The 26,803-nt window shown below is 43.1% G+C and overlaps 1 protein-coding gene across 1 annotated transcript in view; it reads left to right on the top strand.

Moving 5' to 3' along the window:
- TTBK1 (tau tubulin kinase 1) overlaps positions 1-26,803 on the top strand; it is a 542,632-nt gene that overhangs the window by 29,841 nt on the left and 485,988 nt on the right. Inside the window, exon 2 of the mRNA XM_033936268.1 lies at positions 23,995-24,142. Within this exon, the coding sequence (XP_033792159.1) occupies positions 23,995-24,142 (148 nt within the window). The remainder of the gene's footprint in view (positions 1-23,994; positions 24,143-26,803) is intronic.

Below are 26,803 nucleotides of genomic sequence, written 5' to 3'. Positions count from 1 at the left end.
ATAATGCGGCCTCCAGAATTGCACACAGTATTCCAGGTGGGGCCTCACCATGGATCTATACAATGGCATAATGACTTCTGCCTTACGACTGACGAAACCCCTTCGTATGCAGCCCATGATTTGTCTTGCCTTGGACGAAGCCTGCTCCACTTGATTGGCAGACTTCATGTCCTCACTGACGATTACCCCCAAGTCTCGTTCTGCTACCGTTTTTGCTAGGATCTCGCCATTAAGGGTATAAGACTTGCATGGATTCTGGCTGCCCAGGTGCATAACTTTGCATTTTTTGGCATTGAAGTTGAGTTGCCATGTCCTAGACCATCGCTCCAGTAGGAGTAGGTCGTGCATCATGTTGTCGGGCACTGAATCTTCGTCTGTTGTGCATTTGCCCACTACATTACTCAGTTTGGCGTCATCGGCGAATAATGTTATTTTACCTCGAAGCCCTTCTGCCAAGTCTCTTATAAAGATGTTGAATAGGATTGGGCCCAAGACTGAGCCCTGTGGTACTCCACTAATCACCTCCGTCATTTCGGAGGGGGTGCCGTTCACCACCACCCTTTGGAACCTACCTCCAAGCCAGCTCCCAACCCATTTCGTCAGGTTCCGGTATGTGAGATTCTTAGCGTGCTGTAAAAGATCTGAGACGGAAGCAATTGCCCAAAGGCAGGGAGACCACCCTGCAGCAACAGGATCCAAATGTCGAGAGAGATAGGCAATGGGCCTACACCAGGAGAGATTTGAAAGCCAAGGTAGGTGACACGACGAAGGCATACTTGGAATCAGTGTAAATATGGCCACAGGAAAATTTAAAAGGCAGACCCACTATCTAAAAGACTCAAGTAAATTGTCTACTAGCACATAAGAATTGTTCTCAATCCCTATTCTGTATCAGGTTCCTACTCCATAGAGCTGACTTGTAAAAATTAAGTAAAATTCAGCTCTGGGTCCACCCACTAAGCAGGATAGTCTGACACAAGTGCTCTCTAAAGCGGCAGTCCCTTCACTATCATCTGACTGGCAAAAATATTTACTTCCATACAAAAGCATTCCTAAAAATTACATTCTTATACCTAAATGTTACATTCTTATACTAAGCTTACATGATTTATAAAAAGAAATACAAAACAAAGATTGGAATATACAGTAAAACTTTGGATTGCAAATAACTTGGTTTGCAAGTGTTCTGCAAGACAAGCAAAGCATTTTATTAAATTTTAACTTGATATACCAGCAACGTCTTGCAATACAAGTACATACAAGCATCACATTATCACAACTGAGCCAATGGTTCCTCTCTATGACGCTGCAGGAGTGCAGTGACTGTTCCAAATGAGCGAGGTCTTGCAATACAAGTATGTATATTTTGTATTAAAGTTTGGGGTTGTGGAATAAATCGTCTGAGTTTCCATTATTTCCTATGGGGAAACTCGCCTTGATACACGAGTGCCCTGGACTACAAGCATGTTTCTGGAACAAATTATGCTCACAAACCAAGGTTTTACTGTACTCACAAAAGATAATCCATACATACAACTTTAAACCTTTTTTGTTACAATCAACATGCGTCTCAGTGCTATTAAATTCGTATCCCTGTGGTAAAAGTGAAACAGGAGAGACCTACTCCCCCTCCCTTCAGAATTTCACGGAGGAGAGAGAGTTGCTTAAAGATCAAAGAGATCAAATTACAGATGTAGTACTTTTCAGAATTTCCTTAGGTTTAAAAGATACATTCACACACATTGTCACTCATGGGATCCCATCACACCACTTACAAAAAGCACTAACAAAATCAGCTATTACCCTGAACCAGGTCTGCAAACCCTGATTTACCATATATTTCAATGTACAGAAAAGATGGGCACTTAACCTCCACCTTTGTTAGGTCAAGTGTAATTAAATTTGATTAATCACCTAATCAGACATTCAGGGCATTACACAATTCTAAAAATACTTTATAAAACAAACATGGAGAACAAAAATTCATACTGGACAGACAGAACTCATAAGGAACCCGGGATAGAAATACAAAGGAAGGGGATTTTGAATGTCATGCACACACAAAAAACCACACATACATGCAGATAAATGGTCTGTGCAAAAAGCAATCTCTGTACTTTCGTACAATTTTAGTCTCATATATCTTTCTTATAAGCGTGGTATCTCGGTTGGAATAAAATTTTTCTTACACAAAAGATTCGTTCTTCCCTATTGGGCTGCTCAACTGCATTGCCCCTTATAATCCTACCTACATCTGCTGATTCCAGCTATATGAGCCCTTTTAATCAGGTCAGAATTCATGCACATACTTTCTCTAAAATACTTTCAACATATGCGTATATTCTTGATTCCACTGCCTGCTCTGAGCAGCTAGAAACACATAAACCGTCCAGCTGTTCAGACGTCCATTAACTCATTCACTTCTACCTCATTTCAAACTCTGGTTCCTTACATACTTAAAGCACCACTCTTGTCTCCTTCTTAAAGCACTTCCTGTCTCTCTTCAAATTAAATAATCTTTTCTTTCATGAAACCTAGCAGCGTCAGTCATTAACGAACCTAGCAGGCAAAATCCAACAGGATATTTATTACCCCTCCTCCATCTTCCTTTACAAATACAGCACAATAGAAATATAGCCAGTTCTAACCAATTCCCTGACTCCTGAAATGTTCAACCTACACAATGTCAGAGGGAACACTTCCAGATCAGCTGCAGGAGGTGCATGGAAGCCGCTGCCTGCGGCTTTCAGCAAATGCTGCAGGAAGATGGAGGAGGGTGCCGGCAAGACAGAAAACACCGCATCACTGAGGCACCCGGCAAGACGGTAAATACCCTCGAGCGTGAGTGGGGCCGCATGTGTCTTGCAGAGAGAAACCCATCCAGTGGTTTCTAGGCCCTAAGGGCGGCGCGGAGTTCATTCATTCTCCCCACCATCTTCCCTCCCTCCCCTCCTTCTGTACAGCTCATAGATTTGAGAGAACTTCAGGAACTAACCCCTCTCTTCTCCAGTCTCGTAACGATCCAAGCTCTTCCCCTCTGCTAAAATAATCTTTAAAATCAACGGGCTTAGGAACAGGGAGTTACAGACACCAGCAGCAGTAGCCCTACAGGAGAAGGCAGAGAGGGCAGCAGTGAAGGAGACAGAATGAAGGGAAAGATGGAGGGAGTGAAGGAAAGAGATGCAGAGGTGATGGAGATAATAGAAAGGGAGAATTGGGTGTCTGAGAGAGGGAAAGAGATGGTACAATTGGGGAGAGAGAAGGGGAAGAACATACTGGGCCGAGGAAGCCTCCTGGACCTTTTTTTAAGTATAGAGGGGGGAGGGTATTAAGAACATAAGCAATGCCTCTGCTGGGTCAGACCTGAGGTCCATCATGCCCAGCAGTCCGCTCACGCGGCGGCCCAACAGGTCCAGGACCTGTGCAGTAATCCTCTATTTATACCCCTCTATCCCCTTTTCCAGCAGGAAATTGTCCAATCCTTTCTTAAACCCCTGTACTGTACCCTGCCCTATTACGCCCTCTGGAAGCGCATTCCAGGTGTCCACCACTCGTTGGGTAAAGAAGAACTTCCTAGCATTCGTTTTAAATCTGTCCCCTTTCAACTTTTCCAAGTGTCCTCTTGTTCTTTTATTTTTCGAAAGTTTGAAAAATCTGTCCTTCTCTACTCTCTCTATGCCCTTCATGATCTTATAAGTCTCTATCATATCCCCTCTAAGTCTCCTCTTCTCCAGGGAAAAGAGACCCAGTTTCTCCAATCTCTCAGCGTATGAGAGGTTTTCCATCCCTTTTATCAAGCGTGTCGCTCTCCTCTGAACCCTCTCGAGTAACGCCATATCCTTCCTAAGGTACGGAGACCAATATTGGACGCAGTATTCCAGATGCGGGCGCACCATCGCCCGATACAATGGCAGGATAACTTCTTTTGTCCTTGTTGTAATACCCTTCTTGATTATGCCTAGCATTCTATTTGCTTTCTTAGCGGCTGTTGCGCACTGTGCCGTCGGCTTCATTGTCATGTCCACCATTACCCCCAAGTCCCTTTCTTGGTTGCTCTCATTCAATAATATCCCTGCCATCGTATAGTTGTACCTCGGGTTTCTGTTTCCAACATGCAATACTTTACATTTCTCAACGTTGAACTTCATCTGCCATCTCGCTGCCCATTCCCCCAATTTGTTCAAGTCCCTTTGCAATTCTTCGCATTCCTCTTTAGTCCCAGCTCCACTATATAGTTTTGTATCGTCCGCAAATTTTATTATCTCACACTTCGTGCCTGTTTCTAGATCATTTATGAATATATTAAATAGCAGCGGCCCGAGAACTGAGCCCTGCGGAACACCACTCGTGACCCCCATCCAGTCCGAGTAGTGGCCCTTCACCCCTACCCTCTGTTTCCTACCCGCCAACCAGTTTCTGATCCATCTATGTACGTCTCCGTCCACTCCATGGTTCTTCAGTTTCCGGAGTAGACGTTCGTGAGGCACCTTGTCAAAGGCTTTTTGGAAATCAAGGTATATGATGTCTATGGGGTCTCCTCTGTCCATCCGTTTGTTAATTCCTTCGAAGAAGTGCAATAAGTTCGTTAGGCACGATCTCCCCCTGCAGAAACCATGTTGGGTTGTTTTCAAAAGTTCGTTTCTTTCCAGATGTTCATCGATGTGTTCTTTAATCAGTGCTTCCGCCAGTTTCCCCCGGAACCGAGGTCAAACTCACTGGTCTGTAGTTTGCCGGGTCACCTCTTGATCCCTTTTTAAAGATGGGCATGACATTGGCTATCTTCCAATCCTCCGGGATCATGCCTGTTTTCAAGGATAGGTTGCAAATTTGCTGCAGTAGTTCCGCTATCTCCTCCTTTAATTCCTTCAGAACCCTGGGATGGATTCCGTCCAGACCCGGGGATTTGTCAGTTTTAAGTTTTTCTATCTGCCTGTGTACATCATCAAGGCTCACTTCCATGGATGTTAATTTTTCTGCTTGATTTCCATTGAAGATTTGTTCAGGTTCCGGTATGTTGGTTGTGTCTTCGTTTGTAAATACAGACGAGAAGAACATGTTGAGTCTTTCTGCGACTTCTTTCTCCTCCTTCACCGCTCCCTTCCTGTCTCCTTCGTCCAGCGGTCCCACCTCCTCCCTAGCTGGCTGTTTCCCTTTAACATATCTGAAGAACGGTTTGAAATTTCGTGCTTCCCTGGCTAGCCTCTCTTCATACTCTTTTTTGGCTTTTCGAACCACATGGTGACATTCTTTTTGATACTTCCTGTGCTCCTTCTGGTTCCCTTCAGTTTTGTCCTTTTTCCATTTCCTGAATGAATTTTTCTTATTGCCTATCACTTCCTTCACTATTTTAGTCATCCATACTGGGTCTTTTGTTCGACCCTTTTTGCACCCCTTTCTGAATCTGGGGATGTGCAGATTTTGTGCCTCGCTCACTGTGTCTTTGAAAAAAGACCAGGCATGTTCTACTGTTTGCCATTTTTTGGAAGTGTTCCTAAGTTTCTTCCTTACCATTTCCCTCATTGCTTCATAGTTTCCTTTCCTGAAGTTGAAAGATGTCGCTATGGTTCTCTTTCCGTTCGGTATGCCTACTTCAACCTTGAACTTGATCATATTATGATCACTGTTTCCCAACGGTCCCACTACTTCCACTTCCTTTGCAGGTCCACTTAGTCCATTTAGGATTAAATCCAGAGTGGCATTTCCTCTCGTCGGTTCTCTAACAAGCTGCTCCATGAAGCAATCTTGTATAGCCTCCAGGAATTCTGTCTCCCTAGCGCATCTTGAGCTTCCAAGACTCCAGTCTATCCCAGGATAGTTGAAGTCTCCCATAACAACTGTGTAACCGCTTTTGCATTCTCGCTTCATCTCGGCATCCATTTCTTTATCGCTATCTCCGGTTTGCCTGGGTGGACGATAGTATAGGCCCATCTTTATTTCATGCCCTTTCCTACCCGGTATTTTAACCCATAGCGATTCCAGTTTGTTGATCATCTCCGCTGTGTCCATTCTTGTCGATTGTATGCTTTCTTTTACGTATAGGGCTATTCCTCCTCCTTTCTGACCTGACCTATCCCGGCGATAGAGCTTGTACCCCGGCAGTGCTGTATCCCATTTGTTTTCCTCATTCCACCACGTTTCAGAGATTCCAATGATGTCTATGTCCTCTGCATTGGCCATGGCTTCTAGCTCCCCCATTTTGTTTCTTAAACTCCTTGCATTAGTATATATGCAGTTTAGATCCTGGCATTTTGTCGTCTTCATTTCTTTTCCCTGTGCTTCGGTCTTTGGTGTCTTCTCTTTTGCTACAATCTTTCTAACCTCTTCTGGGTTAGTTGACTCCTGTAATTTGTCTCTTGTTTCTTCCCTGCCTTTTTTCCCCTCAGTATCTTCACGGGATACCTTCTTCCGAATCATCGACGCTAGGTCGACTGTCGGCTTTCCCCTTTCTCTTAGTTTAAAGCCTGTTCTATTCCTCTCTTGACGTTGTTTGCTAGAAGTCTTGTTCCCGCCGGGCTCAGGTGCAGTCCATCTCTCCTGTAGAGCTTGCTCTTGCCCCAGAACATTGTCCAGTTTCTCACGAAGAGGAATCCTTCTTTCTCACACCATCTCCTCATCCACGCATTTATTGATTGTAGTTCTTCCTGCCTTTTCACATCTGCCCTCGGTACCGGTAGGATCTCTGAGAATACTATCTTCTGGGCCCTCATCTTCAGCTTCCTTCCCAGAATCTTGAACTGTTCTATCAGCGTGCCTCTTCTGTAGTCTCTCCTGCTGACATCATTCGTCCCAATGTGGATCATTACTGCGGTCTCTTCCGTCTCCGCTCCATCCAGGATCATCCCAATTTTGTCCACGATGTCCTTGGTTCTCGCTCCTGGGAGGCAGGTCACCAGTCGATCCTCTCTCCCTCCTGCTATGTGGCTGTCCACATGCCTCAGTATCGAGTCTCCCACCAGGATCGTTGACTTTCCCTTCTTCAATTTTTGTTTCGGTCTCAGGTCAATGTCCTCAGCGTGCTTCACTCTCTCTTCTTCTGGGCATCGACTAGCCAATTCTTCCCCCTCGTGTGGTATTCTTCTGTGGGTGTCTTCTATGAGTTCACCTGCTTCTTGCTCCCCCTTCCAAGTTGGTGTTGGTGTAACTTCATCTCTCCTCTGTAGTTCGTTCTCTTCCACCCTCCTCCTGTATGCTTCCTCAATGAATTCCTCGAGTTCCCTGACTTCCTTCTCGATGTGTCTCTCACTCTTGAAGTCTTCAAATACCCTGGTAGGGTCCTCTGTGGTGTACATTCCTTCTAGCTCCTTTATCTTGTCCTCAAGTCGCTTGACTTCTTTCCTCAAGCTTTTCAGCTCCTGACACCGACTGCATACGTATGACTGTCTCCCCGAGGGGAGGTAGTCATACATATGACAGTCCGTGCAGAATACTGGAAAGCTCATCTTCTGGTTACCTTCTGCTTCCATCGGGGTTACTACTTTAAGAAAACAGTTAAGTTTATGTGTTCCTTCTGTGCCTGCTGCCTTTGCACAACCTTGCCTAACTTTTGCTTGTGTGTGGTTGTTCCTTCTATATCTGCTTTTTGCCTTGATGCCTTCTTGTGTGTGCTGTCCTTTCTCTTCCTTACCTTACTGCTGCTTGAATGTGTTCGTCCCTTCTGCTCCTGCTTATTTTTACCTTCTGTGCTTGCCGCTTCTTTACCTTTCAGTCCTTCCCTGTGCTCTTGGGTGTAGTGACTTGGCCCTTCTTGAGGCCCTTCGCAAAGGCGCTCTCGCTAAGGCGAGCGCCTTCGCGCCATTGGCTCCGCCCCCTTTTGTTCAAAAGTATTAAAAGAAGTGCTAGATTGGATGTGGAGAGAAAGCTTATAGGGCCAGAAACAGATGACAGAGAGAATATGGCCAGAAACAGGACAGAGAGATGGTGGGCAATAGTCTGAAGAGAGAAAAGTTGGACCTGGGGTGGTATGGAGGAAGAGGGAAAGAGATACTTGAAGGGAGAACTGTTGGGAAAAGAAAGGGAGAAATGGTGGACCTGGGGAAGGCAGGCAGGCAGGGGGAGAGATGGGATGGGGGCACTTGGAAAGAGAAAGGGAGAGAAGTTGAATTTGAGGATGGAAGGGAGAAATGTTAGGCCTGTGAATGCAAGGCAGAGAGATGCAGCATCTCTCTTTTTTCCCTTCCATTTCATTTTTCAGCATCAAGGGGGGAGGAAAGAAGAAAAACAGAAAAGAGAGGGAGCAAAATGTTGGACCATGGGGATAGAGGAGCAGAGATGGACCCATAGGAGGGCAGGAGGGAAGAGAGCTGGGATAAGAAGATACTAGGAGATGGAAAGAAAAGGACAGGGAATTATAAAGCCTGACCAGAGGAGAGATGGAGGGGGATTCTTAAAGTGATGAGCCAGATGGATAAGGTCAAAAGGGAGATGACAAGATGAGTGACAGAGCAGTGAGTACAGTGGTAGAAATGTGGTAATGGGGAGTAGACAGCAGGAAATAGGAGGCTGGGAAAGGAGTGAGATGGGAAATGGGAGAGTTAGGAACTGAGAGAAGATGGAGAATTAAGAGGTAGCTGAACATTTAAAAAAGAAGGGTGAGAAAGAAGGCAAGATTTGAGTGGACAGAAGCAAAAAAGAAAAGAAAAGAAAAAGTTAAGAAAGCTGAAAAGGAAAAATCAATACATTGGAGACAGGCATAAGAAGGAAATGGAACGAGAGAAGAGGAGAAAAAATGGACAGCAGACCCTGGAAAGAGTATTAGTTGAAGACAGACAGAAAGCAGAAAGAGAAACTGTGACCAAGATGATGGAAAAACAAAACATCCAGACAAGGTAGAAAAAAATTGTTTTATTTTGAATTTATTAACTGGAATATGTTAGCTTTGGGATATGTGCATCACGATTATTTTTGTATTCAGTGGCGTAGTCATATACAGCTGATTTGGGGGAGGGACTGGAGCCCAAAATTAGTGGATGGGCAGCAAAGTTTCTCCCTGCCTGAGTGCTATTTATAAATACTTGAGCTAGTGGGGATTCCCAAGCTCTGCCAACAAGAGACATCTTCCTCCAGTTTTGCAACCCCAAATCTCCAAGCTTTGCAGCCAATGGCAATATCCTCAAGCTGCCCGAATGCAGCAGCTCTGCAATATTGCTGCCAGCTGCAGAACTTGGGAAGTTGGAGGGGGAAGAGGTGGCTGTCAGTTGGTGAGACTTGGAGATCCCTACTAGCTACAGCAGGGGAGATATTCATTTTGAGGGAGCCTAAGTTCAAAGTGGGAGGCCCAAAAAAGCTGTAATATTTACCCTGATTAAACGATCCTCCACGTGCGCTGCTGACAGCTGATTCAGTATCCACTCTCTGAAGAGGCTCACCGTAGTTGTAATAGAAGTGAATGGGAGAACCAGGAGCGCACATCCCTGCTCATCAGAGTGGGGATGCGGAAGCCTGTGGCTGCTCCCACTGTCAGCGGTACACGTGGAGGATTACTCAGTCAGGGTAAGCATTACTGCTTTTTTGGGTTCCTCTCCACAGTGTCCCTTTAATGAAGGTTTATTATTAGATACGTACATCTTCTATATTAGTGATTGCAAATTTGGGACCTGCTCAACCTTTTTTTTTGCTCATCGGCTAGTGTTAGTGTTTGTGCGGCCCCAGAAAAAATTTTTTTGGCCAATGCAGCACAGTAAAGCCAAAAGGTTGGACGCCCCTGGTTTAAAGGATTCCTTGAATCAAGACTTTATCAGGTTAAATTTAATAATAATAATAACAGCTTATATACCGCAATACTGTGAAGTTCTATGCGGTTTACAAAGATTAAGCAAAGGTACTTTAAGAGGGGAGGAAGAAAGAGGGTGAATAGGACAGGAAATCCATTTTTGAGGAGAGAGTGATCAATAGAACAAGTTAATCGCGTGTCAACAAGGGTTCCAAGAGGGAAAAGAACAAGGAACCGGCGTGGCTCACTGTAGAGGTGAAGAAAGCGATCAGAGACAAGCTCCCCACTTTCTCCTACACTTTTTAATGTGTATCTTCTTTCACTAGGCCATTGGATGAGCAACCTGGGTCTGAGGTTGTTCAGCTATGCTGATGATATCACAATAGTCATCCCATGTCGTAAAATGCAATCCAACAGTACCCAGCTTATTGAGTCTGTACTAAACACATTGGAATCCTGGATGTAGGAATTCAAACTGAAATTAAACCAGGAAAAAAACAAAATTCTTCCTGGTGTCATCACCCTATAATAATAAAATCAGTTCCTGTTCAGATAGTTACTTCTATTAAACTTCTTGGTGTTATCTTCGATGGAAAATTCTCGTTCCATGAACAAATAAGTTCAGTAGTCAAGAAATGTTTCTACCGCCTCCGAATGATTAGATCACTCGCCACTTTATTAGATCAATCTTCATTAAATACTCTTATTCATTCGCGTGTCATTTCATGTTTAGACTACAGCAATGCATTATATAAAGGAATCACTAAGAAAGAAATAAAACGTCTTCAAATTATTCAAAATACTGCCATTAAAATTATTTCAAAAGCTCAAAAATTTGATCATGTCACACCTCTTTTGATCAACGCCCATTGGCTTCCCTTAGGTCATTGAATTTCCTATAAAATAATGTTACTGACATATAAGACTATAACTTCCGGCCAACCTGATTTCATCAACAGGTTATTAATTCCCCACACCCTCCATTGTACATTACGTTCATCTAATCAAAACCTGCTATCCATTCCCTCTTTAAGACATATTAACACTATGCGCATTAATATCTTCTCTGTTACGGCCCCTACCATATGGAACTCAACACCAAATTATATAAGAGAAATTTCATCACTTGATAAATTTAAAAGTAACTTGAAGGCCTTTCTTTTTAAAGACGCATTTGGAGTATAACAGTCCTTTTAAGGACGGCAATGGAAACTTGTTCCTTGCCATTTTTTAATAATTTTAAACTATTTTACAAAGTACCAGACTATTTATTTTTTTGTTCCCCTCCCTTTTGTTTTGATCCTTCTCCCTCTCTTTCTCATTATACAAATGTATTTTTACCCTTCTCCATTTTCTATCGGTATGTTAATGTTTGTCTGTGCGTTTGATTGTTTGTAATATTAATTGTAATTTGTTTTTAACTCATGCCCTTTTTATTTTTTGTTTTTATATTATGTAAAACCGCTTTGAATTTTGATAAGACGGTATATCAAAATTTTTAATTAAACCTGAAAACCTGATCACAAAAGATCATTTTTGAACCAATAATTAAGATCAATTCAATGTCTTATACAATAAGCCCTACAATCAAAATCCTGGGAGTTCTTAATCAGTGCTTGACCATGAAAAATCAGATTGGTGCAGTGGTTCAAAAGGGATAGTATACTTTATGAAAACTACGTACCATCAGATCTTATTTTAATAGTAACATAGTAGATGACGGCAGATAAAGACCCGAATGGTCCATCCAGTCTGCCCAACCTGATTCAATTTAAATTTTTTTTTTTTTTTCTTCTTAGCTATTTCTGGGCGAGAATCCAAAGCTTTTCCCGGTACTGTGCTTGGGTTCCAACTGCCGAAATCTCTGTTAAGACTTACTCCAGCCCATCTACACCCTCCCAGCCATTGAAGCCCTCCCCTGCCCATCCTCCTCCAAACGGCCATGCACAGACACAGACCGTACAAGTCTGCCCAGTAACTGGCCTAGTTCAATCTTTAATATTATTTTCTGATTCTAAATCTTCTGTGTTCATCCCACGCTTCTTTGAACTCAGTCACAGTTTTACTCTCCACCATCTCTCTCGGGAGCGCATTCCAGGCATCCACCACCCTCTCCGTAAAGTAGAATTTCCTAACATTGCCCCTGAATCTACCACCCCTCAATCTTTAATATTATTTTCTGATTCTAAATCTTCTGTGTTCATCCCACGCTTCTTTGAACTCAGTCACAGTTTTACTCTCCACCATCTCTCTCGGGAGCGCATTCCAGGCATCCACCACCCTCTCCGTAAAGTAGAATTTCCTAACATTGCCCCTGAATCTACCACCCCTCAACCTCAAATTATGTCCTCTGGTTTTACCATTTTCCTTTCTCTGGAAAAGATTTTGTTCTACGTTAATACCCTTTAAGTATTTGAACGTCTGAATCATATCTCCCCTGTCTCTCCTTTCCTCTAGGGTATACATATTCAGGGCTTCCAGTCTCTCCTCATACGTCTTCTGGCGCAAGCCTCCTATCATTTTCGTCGCCCTCCTCTGGACCGCCTCAAGTCTTCTTACGTCTTTCGCCAAATACGGTCTCCAAAACTGAACACAATACTCCAAGTGGGGCCTCACCAATGACCTGTACAGGGGCATCAACACCTTCTTCCTTCTACTGACTACGCCTCTCTTTATACAGCCCAGAATCCTTCTGGCAGCAGCCACTGCCTTGTCACACTGTTTTTTCGCCTTTAGATCTTTGGACACTATCACCCCAAGGTCCCTCTCCCCGTCCGTGCATATCAGCTTCTCTCCTCCCAGCATATACGGTTCCTTCCTATTATTAATCCCCAAATGCATTACTCTGCATTTCTTTGCATTGAATTTTAGTTGCCAGGCATTAGACCATTCCTCTAACTTTTGCAGATCCTTTTTCATATTTTCCACTCCCTCTACGGTGTCTACTCTGTTACAAATCTTGGTATCATCTGCAAAAAGGCACACTTTTCCTTCTAACCCTTCAGCAATGTCACTTACATACATATTGAACAGGATTGGCCCCAGCACCGAACCCTGAGGGACTCCACTAGTCACCTTTCCTTCCTTCGAGCGACTTCCATTAACCACCACCCTCTGGCGTCTGTCCGACAGCCAGTTTCTGACCCAGTTCACCACTTTGGGTCCTAACTTCAGCCCTTCAAGTTTGTTCAACAGCCTCCTATGAGGAACTGTATCAAAGGCTTTGCTGAAATCCAAGTAAATTACATCTAGCATATGTCCTCGATCCAGCTCTCTGGTCACCCAATCAAAAAATTCAATCAGGTTCGTTTGGCACGATTTACCTTTTGTAAAGCCATGTTGCCTCGGATCCTGTAACCCATTAGATTCAAGAAAATATACTATCCTTTCTTTCAGCAACACTTCCATTATTTTTCCAACAACTGAAGTGAGGCTCACCGGCCTGTAGTTTCCTGCTTCATCCTTGTGACCACTTTTATGAATAGGGACCACATCCGCTCTCCTCCAATCCCCAGGAATCACTCCCATCTCCAGAGATTTGTTGAACAAGTCTTTAATAGGACTCGCCAGAACCTCTCTGAGTTCCCTTAGTATCCTGGGATGGATCCCGTCTGGTCCCATCGCTTTGTCCACCTTCAGTTTTTCAAGTTGCTCATAAACACCCTCCTCCGTGAACGGCGCAGAATCTACTCCATTTTCTCGTGTAACTTTGCCGGACAATCTCGGTCCTTCTCCAGGATTTTCTTCTGTGAACACAGAACAGAAGTATTTGTTTAGCACATTTGCTTTCTCCTCATCACTCTCCACATATTTGTTCCCAGCATCTTTTAGCCTAGCAATTCCATTTTTTATCTTCCTCCTTTCACTAATATATCTGAAAAAATTTTTATCTCCCTTTTTTACATTTTTAGCCATTTGTTCTTCCGCCTGTGCCTTCGCCAAACGTATTTCTCTCTTGGCTTCTTTCAATTTCACCCTGTAGTCCTTTCTGCTCTCCTCTTCTTGGGTTTTTTTATATTTCATGAACGCCAACTCTTTCGCCTTTATTTTCTCAGCCACTAGGTTGGAGAACCATATCGGCTTCCTTTTTCTCTTGTTTTTATTGATTTTCTTCACATAAAGGTCCGTAGCCATTTTTATCGCTCCTTTCAGCTTAGACCACTGTCTTTCCACTTCTCTTATGTCCTCCCATCCTAACAGCTCTTTCTTCAGGTACTTTCCCATTGCATTAAAGTCCGTACGTTTGAAATCTAGGACTTTAAGTATCGTGCGGCCGCTCTCCACTTTAGCCGTTATATCAAACCAAACCGTTTGATGATCGCTACTACCCAGGTGAGCACCCACTCGAACATTAGAGATACTCTCTCCATTTGTGAGGACCAGATCCAATATCGCTTTTTCCCTTGTGGGTTCCGTCACCATTTGTCTGAGCAGAGCCTCTTGAAAGGCATCCACAATCTCCCTACTTCTTTCCGATTCCGCAGACGGAACATTCCAGTCCGCATCCGGCAGGTTGAAATCTCCCAACAGCAGAACCTCCTCTTTCCTTCCAAACTTTTGGATATCCACAATCAGATCCTTATCAATTTGCTGCGATTGAGTCGGAGGTCTGTAGACTACACCCACGTAGATAGAAGTTCCATCTTCTCTTTTCAGAGCAATCCATATCGCTTCTTCCTCTCCCCAGGTCCCTTGCATTTCGGTCGCTTGGATATTGATCTTTACATAGAGAGCTACTCCTCCACCTTTATGACCATCTCTGTCCTTCCTAAAAAGATTATATCCCGGTATGTTTGCATCCCATCCATGTGATTCACTGAACCATGTCTCTGTGATAGCAACAATATCTAGATCTGCCTCTAATATCAGGGCTTGCAGATCATGAACTTTGTTGCTGCTGTTTTTACAATTCTAGTTCAGAAACTACTGTTGAATCTACTGGACTATTGCAATATTGTGTACCTGACGAGTACTAAGAAAAATTTGGCTAGATTGACCTTGGTTCAGAATACAGCAGTAAGAATGATTTATGGTCTGAGGAAATGTGAACACATAACCCCCTATTATCGTGAGCTGCATTGGCTTTCCGGTCAAGGCCCAAGTGATCTTTAAGTTAGGATGCTTATATTATAAAGATATAGCTTCTATAACATTTCCAAGAATATAATTCTTCCAATTACTAATATTTCATTTCAGACATTCATATATTAATACACTTTTTTACTTCTTTTGGACCTCAGAAACACCCTCCTCCAACCGTTATTTTCATTTTTTGAAACGGGGAGCTTCACAGGTGTATTTCTCCTCACTGGTCCTTACTGGTTTTATCAATATAAACTTTTTTTTGAAACTTTTTTTATTTTTTCTAAACTTAAGTATGTACTTATCTTTTTTACTAGTGCAGCGGTAGGACCCGACATGTTTCGCATCTGCTTCGTCAGGGATCCATACTGTGTGTAAAACAATACATTGTCAATACTAGTGTACATAACAATGAGGCAGCTTTAAACGTAAAAGAACAACGATGGATCCACCGGCTCAACACGGTGGACCCTTGGGGTTTAAACATGGAAATAGAATGGCAAACGCTATTTTGAACTGACCCGGTGCGGGTTGAGGGGTTCCCCTTTAAGTCTGAAATATAATCTGATAGGTTGAGGAGAGGACGTAAGGGGGTTGGTCTTATGTGATAAGCTCTTTAAATAAAGTCATTGAAGACGCCGCTGCCATCTTTGCGATTTAAATTTTGAGCGGGGTGCATGTTAGCGGCTTGGTAAGTAGATATGATTGGGAAGTTTTGATATGTGATTTCATAGTAGGACAATAGTTATGTACACTAGTATTGACAATGTATTGTTTTACACACAGTATGGATCCCTGACGAAGCGGATGCGAAACATGTCGGGTCCTACTGCTGCACTAGTAAAAAAGATAAGTACATACTTAAATTTAGAAAAAATTAAAAAAGTTAAAAAAAAAAGTTTATATTGATAAAACCAGTGAGGAGAAATACACCTGTGAAGCTCCCCGTTTCAAAAAATGAAAATAACGGTTGGAGGAGGGTGTTTCTGAGGTCCAAAAGAAGTAAAGAAGAAAAAAAGTGTATTAATATATGAATGTCTGAAATGAAATATTAGTAATTGGAAGAATTATATTCTTGGAAAAGTTATAGAAGCTATTGGTTTAGTTCCAAGATTTAAGACAACAGCCTTTATTTAGTGTGGATATATTATAAAGATGCCTTTCGTGTCACCCCATTATACCTTGCCGACAGATTTGTTATTGTGGTACACAAGAATAGTAGAAAATCTCATGCCCTGAATTAGCCTTTCTGTATATTACATCATTCCTGTATTTCCGAAGGCGGAAGGACTGGAATCATTATGGGTTAAATTACCAGGAAGAAATGGTTTTGACATAAATTGGGACTGTACTATCGCCCACCTGGACAAACAGAAACAAACGATAAAGAGCTGGAAGCAGAATTGAGGCGAGAATGCAAGAACGGAAACATGATGGTAATGGGGGACTTTAAATTCCCCGGGATAGACTGGGGTATTGGAAACTCAAACTGTGCGAGGGAAACAGAATTCCTGGAGGCTGTGAGGGACTGCTTCATGGAACAGTTCGTTAAGGAACCAACGAGAGGGAATGCCACTCTCGACTTAATCCTCAGCGGGTTAGGGGGACCAGCAAAGGAAGTGGAGGTAGTAGGTCCAGTAGGAAACAGCAACCACAACATGATCCAGTACAAATTAGAAATAGGATCATCAGCATATGAGGGGGAGGAGTTAAGATGGCGGCAGCGTGAAGCCTGCGATTACACCAACGGTCCAGGAAATTTTCTTTCTCCTACCTTGTGATGCCTCACTCAAAACGGAAGGGTAGTGTCTCTGTGGCCTGGACATCTACCCCTGTTCAACGTTCCATCCTGGACTTTGCCGCGGCTTCTTTTGGCCCCGATACTCCGGGAGGTAGACTCGGGCTTTCTCTGGCTGGAAGAGCGGCTGGAGATTTCGGGCAGGAGGTTTCTCTCTTCCCCTCCAGAGCCTGCTCTGCCCCCGCACCCTGCTCAACTCGCGGCCCGAATGGAGGCTTCCTCTGCGGAAGTGAACGCTGGGGAGACCCCGTATCAGGGGCTCGGATTCGCGAGAATAGGAGGAGAACAGGGAGAAGTAAGAGCCAGTATTGTTACTGGCTCTGAAACAGCTAAGTCGGAGGCGATTACCCTCGAGAAGATTTGGGACTCTCTCGAGAGGTTAAACAACCAGGTAGCCAGATCTTCACGTGAATTGACAACCCTGTAAGTACCGTGGACGCTTTGGGGAAATCCTTGGAGAAAACTAAAGGTGAATTTTCAACGGAGATAAAAGAAGTTAAGGACAATGTGGTAAATATTCAAGCTATAACTAATAATTTGATAAAGGAAAGAACAATTTTGAGTAAAAAAATTGAACAAATAGAAAATTACAACCGAAGATTGAATTTGCGTCTGTTGAACTTTCCGAAGATATTGGGGGTTACAACTATTGACATATGGAAAAGGTATTTAATTGAAGTATTAAAGTTTTCCCCTGAACATATACCTCCACTTAATAGAATTTATTATTTGCCGAAAAAGAAAATTGAAGGAACCGACCCAGGTGCAGAAGAACGTTTGACAATAGACACTCTAAATGTTACTGAACTATTAGAAACCACTCTTTCCGAATCCACAGAGAGGACCACAATGTTCATATCTTTTGTCTTTGAACAAGATATAAATGCAATTATGCATTTATATTTCCGAAATCCTCAACAAATGTTTCTGGGAAAGAAAGTATGGATTTTTTCCAGACGTCACGAGAACAACACAGGAGCGAAGAAAATTATTCTTAGCAATGAGAGTAAAGACTTTGACCCTTGGAGCGACATTCTTATTAACATATCCATTCAAATGTTTGATTAAATATCAAGGTGTTAAATATGTCTACTATGCACCAGAACAGCTACGCACCTTTTTAGATTTAAAGAATCTTGCTACCCGGAATGTTTAAGAGTAGGAAGAAAAGAGAGAGTTAAAGACTGTTAAGCCTTTCAAGATTATAGTTATTACTTATGCTTGTTATCTCTTCAATATATTCATTTCCTCCCTCTCCTGAGTTAGTGGTCTAAGAAAGATTGAATTTTTCCTGATAGCAGTAAATGTGAGTTTGTTTAATTTGTTTCTTTTCTGTTTTACTTCTACAAGAGGAATATTCTTGTGAATTATGTAAAATTTCAATAAATAAATAATAATAATAAAAAAAAAGAAATAGGATCATCAAAAGGGAAGAGAACCACAGCGGCAACGCTCAACTTCAAGAAAGGGAACTATGACGCTATGAGAGCAATGGTGAGAAAGAAACGCAGAAACAGCTCGAGAAAAACAGAGACCGTGGAGAAAGCCTGGTCCCTATTCAAGGACACGGTGCAAGAAGTACAGAATCTGTACATCCCCAGTTTTAGAAAAGGGTGCAAAAAAAATCAAACAAAAGACCCGGTATGGATAACCAATGAAGTGAAGAAGGCGATAGGAAACAAGAAAAAATAATTCCGAAAATGGAAAAAGAACCAAACTGGGGAAAACTGGATGGAACACAGGAAACACAAAAAAAAATGTCACCGAATAGTCAGGAGAGCGAAAAGAGAATACGAAGAGAGACTGGCCAGGGAAGCAAGAAATTTCAAATCGTTCTTCAGATACTTTAAAGGGAAGCAGCCGACGAGGGAGGAAGTAGGACCATTGGATGATGGAGACAGAAAGGGAGTGGTAAAAGAGGAAAAAGAGGTAGCGGATAGGTTAAACAAGTTCTTCTCGTCAGTCTTCACAAACGAGGACATATCCAATGTTCCAGAACCCGAAGAGATCTTCGATGGAGACCAAGAAGAAAAACTGTCAACAATAGAAGTAATCACTAAGTTAAATTTTGTGAATCACACTATCCACTTGCGTAAATGCGCTGTCACACAAATCTCTATGCACTGTCGTAGGATTATAAGAGACTAACAGGGGTCTCAAGTGCTCACAGCCAGAGGTCTGAGGTAATTTTCAAAGCCACTGGCTGATATCGTGAGCTATCATCGGTCCCGTTTATGATCTCTATACCTATGATTCGTGCATTTATATTTTTTTCTTTATAAATTATTCATAAAATCTGTGATATTTAATGATTCGCCATTCCATATAATTCAGGATTACTTAGCTTTTTTTCGCTTTCTCCTGCTATTTTATACCATTCCATATAATTCAGGATTACTTAGCTTTTTTTCTTTCTCCTGTTATTTTATTCTACGGAAGATCTCCGTTTCGCACCCAGATATTAACAAGGGGCTTCATCAGGAAAGCACCAACAGCCACTGTAGAAAAAGCAAACCATATCTTTATTATTTCACTTAAAAATTAGACTAAATGCTAACGCTCTTACCCATAACTATTTGTGCTAAACAAGGATGCAAGGCGCTGGCTCTCAGGAACACTATCTGCTCTTTTAGATAATCTTTTAGATATTCTCTATAATTTATCATATCTATTATTCTTACCATCACTCAATACTTAAGGATTATTACTCTTATTTTTCCTATTTTCTTATTTTCTTACATTTGTTTTTATTTATATATTTCTCTATACTTGGAGAACAACTTAGTGTTGGCAACTATCTAAACCCCCATATAGTAAAAGTGCACACAGGGACGCTTAAGGACCAAGCAGAAATATTATCCCAAACCTCATAATAACCTTAGGTGCGGAGCTCCTAGAAAGATATTATTCTGAGTAATTAACTTCCTCTCAGAGTGCCCAAAGCTTAGAAAGCGGAGAATACACAGGGCTCAAAGAACACACCTATTTAAAGCTTAACCGCGGCGTCTGACGACACATCCGGCGGAAATTTGGCAGGCCGAGGTCCGCTCAACCTCCACCTACTTATCATTTTATGAATAATTTATAAAGAAAAAAATATAAATGCACGAATCATAGGTATAGAGATCATAAACGGGACCGATGATAGCTCACGATATCAGCCAGTGGCATTGAAAATTACCTCAGACCTCTGGCTGTGAGCACTTGAGACCCCTGTTAGTCTCTTATAATCCTACGACAGTGCATAGAGATTTGTGTGACAGCGCATTTACGCAAGTGGATAGTGTGAAGACAATAGAAGTAAGCCATGAGAATGTCTTCCAACAAATAGATAGACTGAAAAGCGACAAATCACTGGGCCCGGACGGAATCCACCCAAGGGTATTAAAAGAAATAGCGGAAATACTCCAACGAGTTTGCAACCTATCCTTGAAAACTGGGGAGATCCCGAAGGACTGGAAAATAGCAAATGTTACACCTATCTTTAAAAAAGGATCGAGAGGTGACCCAGGAAACTACAGGCCGGTAAGCTTGACTTCAGTTCCGGGCAAGATGGTAGAAGCACTGATAAAAGACAGCATCTGTGAGCACATAGAAAAAAATGGACTAATGAAAGCGAGCAAACATGGCTTCTGCTAAGGAAGATTAGAGAATGACACGGTGAAAAAATTGGTCCCCGTCACCGCCCTGTCCCCGTCTCACCATCCTCTGCACCGCCCCGTCACCGTCATTCCCTTCACCGCCCCGTCACCGCCACTGCCACCCCATTCACCGCCCCGTCACCGCAACCCCATTCACCGCCCCGTCACCGTCACCGCTGCATACATAAAAGCCTCAAACGGGTACGATTTTATATACTTTTCTAATATCTCCCCTATGTATCTGCCATTGCCCCCCCCCTGTGTCCATATACCATCACCATGGCATGTCCCCTTTTTGTCTCTGTCCCTATGCCCCATGCACATAATTTCCCCTCTTTCTGTTACCTTCCTGTGTCCAGATTTCCCCTATCTTCCTCTTCCATACCAGTGTGTCTCTTCTTTTCAACCCCATCTAGCTTTTTTCCCTCTTTCTTCCCCCCCCCCTGCTTCTAGCATCTGGCTCACCTACCTGTCCTTCCCTTTCTTTCCTGCTGTGGGTTTTTCTTTCCGTTTTCATCACCTTGGCCCAGAATCCTTTTCCCTTTCACTCCCTCCTTACAGTCTGAGCCGGGAACACGGGTGATCGCACGGTCCTCGCAGCCCCCACCCGCCTGCCCAATCGATCCTAGTGTTTAGCCAGTTCTCTCCCTTCTCCTCACCTTAATTTGCAGGCTTTCTTTTTCAGCGACCTGCACGCTTTCCCAAAGAGCCGCACACGCGCGGCTGCTCAGTGTTCAATCTTCTGCTCTGCTGCAACTTCCTGTTTCCGGTTGCGTCAGAGCAGAAGATCGAAACTGAGCAGCAGCGGCTCTTTGATAGCGTGCGGGTCGCCGAAAAAGAAAATCTACAAACTAAGGTGAGGAGAAGGGAGAGAGCTGGCTAAACACTAGAATCGATTGGGCAGGCGGGTGTGAGCTGCGGGGACCGCGCGATCCTTCATGCCTCACTGCGGGGACAAGACCCATTCACCGCCCCGCGGGCGGTGAATGGCCTTGTCCCCGTCGCCGCAGCGACTGCTAGTTTTCTTCCCCGTTTTCGGCGGTGACCCGCGGCTAAAATGCGGTGGCCGCGGGTAAACCGCCACCGTGTCATTCTCTAAGGAAGATCGTGCCAAACGAACTTACTGCACTTCTTTGAAGGGATAAACAGCCAGATGGACAAAGGGGAACCAATAGACATCTTTTATCTCGATTTCCAGAAGGCCTTTGACAAGGTACCCCATGAGCAGCTACTCAGGAAGCTGTGGAACTATGGGGTGGAAGGGGACGTACACAGATGGGTTAAACACTGGTTGGCAGGCAGGAAGCAAAGGGTTGGAGTGAAAGGACACTACTCGGACTGGAGGAGGGTCACCCGCGGTATTCCGCAGGGGTCGGTACTCGGACCGCTGCTGTTCAATGTATTTATAAATGACCTAGAAACAGGGACGAAGTGTGAAGTTATAAAATTTGCGGATGACACTAAACTCTGTAGCAGGGTTAGAACCGTGGAGGAATGTGAAGACCTACAAAGGACCTGAACAAACTGGAGGAGTGGGCGAACAAATGGCAGATGAACTTCAATGTAGAAAAATGCAAGGTCATGCATATAGGGAAAAAAAACCCCAATGTTCAGCTACAAAATGGGGGGTTAGTACTAGGGGAAAGTAACCTTGAAAAAGACTTGGGTGTGCTGGTGGATTCAACAATGAAGTCAACAGCACAATGCGCAGCAGCCTCAAAGAAAGCAAACAGAATGTTGGGTATTATTAAGAAGGGTATCGCAACCAGAACGAAGGAAGTCATCATGCCGCTATATCGTGCGATGGTGCGCCCGCACCTGGAGTACTGTGTCCAATATTGGTCACCGTATCTAAAGAAGGACATGGCGATACTTGAGAGGGTTCAGAGAAGGGCGACAAAAATGATAAAAGGTATGGAAAACCTTTCATACGCAGGCAGGTTAGAAAGACTGAGGCTCTTCTCCCTGGAGAAGCGGAGACTCAGAGGAGACATGATAGAGACATTCAAGATCATGAAAGGCATAGAGAAGGTGGAGAGGGACAGATTCTTCAGCCTATTGGGAACCACAAGAACAAGGAGGCACTCAGAGAAATTGAAAGGGGACAGGTTCAGAACCAATGCTAGGAAATTCTTTTTCACTCAGAGGGTGGTGGACACCTGGAATGCGCTTCCGGAGGATGTGATAGGACAGAGTACATTACGAGGTTTCAAGGAGGGATTGGATAAATTCCTGAAGGACTCGGGGATTGAGGGATACAGATAGGGCTAGAGATAGGACTAAGAAGATTAATAGGGAAAAGGGGAATGAAGGGTTTTAAACAAAAATCACTTTACAGGTCATGGACCTGATGGGCCGCCGCGGGAGCGGGCTGCTGGGTGCGATGGACTTCTGGTCTGACCCAGCGAAGGCAACTTCTTATGTTCTTATGTTCTTAACTGCATTGAACTCATGGTTATGCGGTCTAGAAATCTGCTATTATGTTAGCAGGCAGATATTCTCACAACCTGCTCACCTCCCCTGGTTAGTTTCTTCACTTGGGCATAGAACCAATGACCTCGTGAGCTGGCATCAGGCGGGAAGGCACTCACGCATGCGTGGTGTGGGCTGTCTAAAAGCTTGCTAAAGCTTAAAGTGATACTACACTTTTCACTGTCTGTACCGGGGCTCCGTGGATGACGTCACCCCACATGTGAGAATATCTACCTGTTGTCTTCTGCTCATCTTGCCTATCTCACTTTCACAGTGGTATTTCTTAATCCCCATCACTCATGCAAATCGAGTGAGTGAGCTTCAAACGTTGGTGTCAGACACTCCTTTTAAGTTTTCTACTAGTAAATGGTAGTTCTTTGCTCCCATCCTGAATTCCTACTGAATATAGTCACAGGATTTCATTGGAATCAATAATTTGTGCTTCCGGTTTCTTCCCAAGCCTCATTCTCACCCAGGAGAAACAGCTCTTCATACCTTACATTGTAAACGAGCCGTGGCTTATCACTTTCAAAGGGCTAAGCCACATACAACATCTCAATGGTTGGGTCGGCCTGTAACCAAGAGAAATTGTTCTACATGGTTGGCAGCCTGTGCTGCCTTCTACTGTGCTCAGGCTTGGCTGCAGCTTGGGGGTTGTGTAAGAGCAGAAGGTCCCAGCTATGGCAGCTTTAGTTGCTTTCTTGCATTCCACTCCCATAGATGAAATCTATAAAGGAGCTACTTGGTCCTCAGTTCACAAGTTCACATCCTTTCCAGACAGGATTGTCACTTCGGCCAGGCAGTATTCTAAAATTTATTCGTTTAATGGCCAACATTCCCTCCATCCCATTGTAGTAAGCTAGGAAGTCCCACATGTGAGAATATGCTGCCTGCTTGTCCTGGGATAAAACAGAATTACTTACTGAAACGGTGTTATCCAGGGACAGCAGGCAGATATTCTCACAACCCACCCTCCTCCCCTGGTTGGCTTCTTAGCTGGCTTACAGAACTGAGTTACTGCGAGTCTGTGTCGGGCGGGAAGGCACTCGCAAAGTTTCTTAAAACTTAAAGTGACAGTACACTTTTAATTCTGTCCGTACCAGGGCTCCATGGATGATGTCATCCACATGTAAGAATATCTGCCTGCTGTCCCTGGATAACACCTGTTATGGTAAGTAACTGTGCTTTATGGGCAGTTTGTCTTTGCTCTTTAGTCATGTACAGTAAGTTGTACAGCTGTAATAAACAATTTAAACATAACAATTTTTGTTTTGGGTTTTTTTTTTTCCCAGTTGAAGAAGATTGGTGGTGGTGGTTTTGGGGAAATTTATGAAGCAATGGATCTTCTGACCCGAGAGAATGTAGCCCTGAAGGTGGAATCTGCTCAGCAACCCAAGCAGGTTCTTAAGATGGAGGTGGCTGTATTGAAAAAGTTGCAAGGTAAGGAACGGAATAGCATTGGCATTTTGCAGTGTCGGTTTTAAGTGTTCTTGAGAGCTTTGTACAATGACAGCTGTAAAAAGGTATTCTTTTTAAGTTGCCCCTGGAAAATCTAATCAGAATTTTTGAATCGCACTTATCCAGTACAGGTTCAAGGCAATTTACAAGATAAAGAGGCCCATGCAGGTAAATGGGGAAAGTTATATTACATTACATTAAGGATTTCTTTTCCGTCATTACCTTGCAGTTCAAGGCGGATTACAAAAGAATTATCCAAGATGTATTACAACAATTGGTCATTTTCAAAAAGAGTAAGAAATGGGTAAGGTTATTTGTTTGGGGTAGTTGGCTTTAGTGAGAGGTGGAGTTTGAGACTTGCGGTATTATTTCTTTTTTCAGAGTTTTCTTGAAGAGTATGGTCTTTATTTCTTTTCTAAAAGTCTTGTAGTCGAGGGATGCCGTCAGTAGATTGGCAATTTGGTTGTCTAGTTTGGCTGCTTGAGTGGCCAGGAGGCCATCATATAGTTTTTTTTCCGTTTCACCTCTTTACCTCATACCTGGGGGGTATGAGAATGGGGTGTGAGTTTTCCTATGTCTGGTTGCAGTGTTGTGGATGAGGCGGTTATTCAGGTAGTTTGGACTGTCTCCGTATAAAGTCTTAAATAGTAGGCAGTAGAATTTAAATTATATTCTTGCTGGGATTGGAAGCCAGTGCGATTGGAGATATGGTTCTGTAATGTGATCATGTTTCTTTAATGAGTAGATGAGTCTTAGTGCTTTGTTTTGGATAGTTTGTAGTTGTTTTGTTATGGTTGTAGGGCATGGGAGGTAGAGGATATTACAGTAGTCAAGTAGGCCTAGTATTAAGGACTGAACTATGAGCTGGAATTGAGTTTTCTCGAAGAATTTCCGAACTTGTCTTAAGTTTCTCTTGACTAAGAATGACTTTTGTATTGTTTTATTGATTTGCGGTTGCATGGTGCAGCATCTGTCAATAGTAACATAGTAACATAGTAGATGACGGCAGATAAAGACCCGAATGGTCCATCCAGTCTGCCCAACCTGATTCAATTTAAATAGTTATTCCTAGCAGTTTTAGGGTGGTTTGTATGGGGTAGTTGATTGCGTTGATTTCAATGTTGGTTATGGTTGGTATTTTGTTGTTTTCTAGGAGGATGAATTTCGTTTTATCTGGGTTCAATTTCAGTTTGTGATCTTTCATCCAGGTTGCTATTGATTTTAGTGTTTGGTATATTGTGTTCGTCATGGAGAGTTCAGGTTGATCGAAGGGTATGAGAATGGTAATGTCATCGGCATAGCTGTAGGAGGTTATGCCTTGTTTGTACAGGTGAGAGCTGAGGGAGGCTGTATAGAGATTGAAGAGAGTCGGGGATAGAGGGGATCCTTGGGGAACTCCGCAGGGGTTTGACCAAGGTTCAGATTTTTGTTTGTCTGATTTTACTCTATAAGTTCTTGATTTAAGGATTCCTTCAAACCATGTGTATACTTTATCTGTGATACCTATTGTATCCAGGATTTGTAGTAGAATGTTATGGTCCACCAAGTCGAATGCAGCGGTAAGGTCTAGTTGTATGAGCATCATATTTTTTCCTGTGCTGAGATGTTGTCTGGCTGTGTCCAAGAGAGATCCTAGTAGTGTTTCCGTGCTGAAGTTGTTTCTGAAGCTGGATTGTGTGGGATGGAGTATGTTATGGTTTTCTAGGTAATTGGAGAGGAATTTGGCAACTAGTCCTTCTATTATTTTGACGTAGAGTGGAATAGAGGTAATGGGTCTGTAGTTGGCTGTTTGGTCTATCGGTCCTTTGGGGTCTTTGAGGATCGGGGTGATGATGATTTCGCTGAGGTTGGTAGGGTAGTGGCCGTTTATTAGCGAGATTTGCATCCAGTTTAGAAGAAGAGCGCCGAATTTTGTGCTGGATGTTTTTAGGAGATATGGTGGACAGTTGTTGAGGTCACAGGATGCATGGCTGTATTTTTTGTATTTGTTGAATTCAGGCCATTGTATGTTGGGGAATTGAGACCATATTCTATCTGCTGCAGTAGAATCTCTATCTATGGGGAGAATTGTGAATTCGTTAAGCTGGATAGAGGTGTCATTGAAGGTAGCTCTTGCATTGGTAATTTTATTTTGGAAGTGTTCTGCTAATAGAGTGGCTGAGGGGGGGGGGTAGTATTGTTAGTGGTCAGGTAGGGTTTGGTGTCGGTTAGGGTTTTTAGAATTTGGAATAGTTTCTTGGTGTCTTGGGTTTCAGTGCCTATTAGGTTGGTGTAGTGTGCTTTTCTCTTGTCCTTTAATTGTGATTTGTATTGTTTGTTGATTTTTTTCCAGGCGGATTTTGTATGATCCGAGTTCGATTTTCTCCATTTTCTCTCTTGTCGTCTACATTGTCTTTTGAGTTGTAGCAGTTCGGAGTCGAACCATTTATCTACATTACATTGTAGAGAGAGGTTACATTCCTGTTTCCTGTTTTTCATCTGATTTTGGAGAGAATGATATTATATATATACTAGTCTTTAAGCCCGTTACATTAACGGGTGCTAGAATAGATGTCTGTCTTTCTTTCTCTCTCCTTTTCCACTGTCTGTCTGTCTTTCTTTTTTTCTGTCTCTCTCTCTCCTTGGCCGCTGCATTTCTTTCTT

This window comes from Geotrypetes seraphini, chromosome 3 (assembly GCF_902459505.1).
Source record: "Geotrypetes seraphini chromosome 3, aGeoSer1.1, whole genome shotgun sequence".
NCBI classification, from domain to species: domain Eukaryota; kingdom Metazoa; phylum Chordata; class Amphibia; order Gymnophiona; family Dermophiidae; genus Geotrypetes; species Geotrypetes seraphini.
This window is presented reverse-complemented; position numbering and strand designations above follow the sequence as displayed.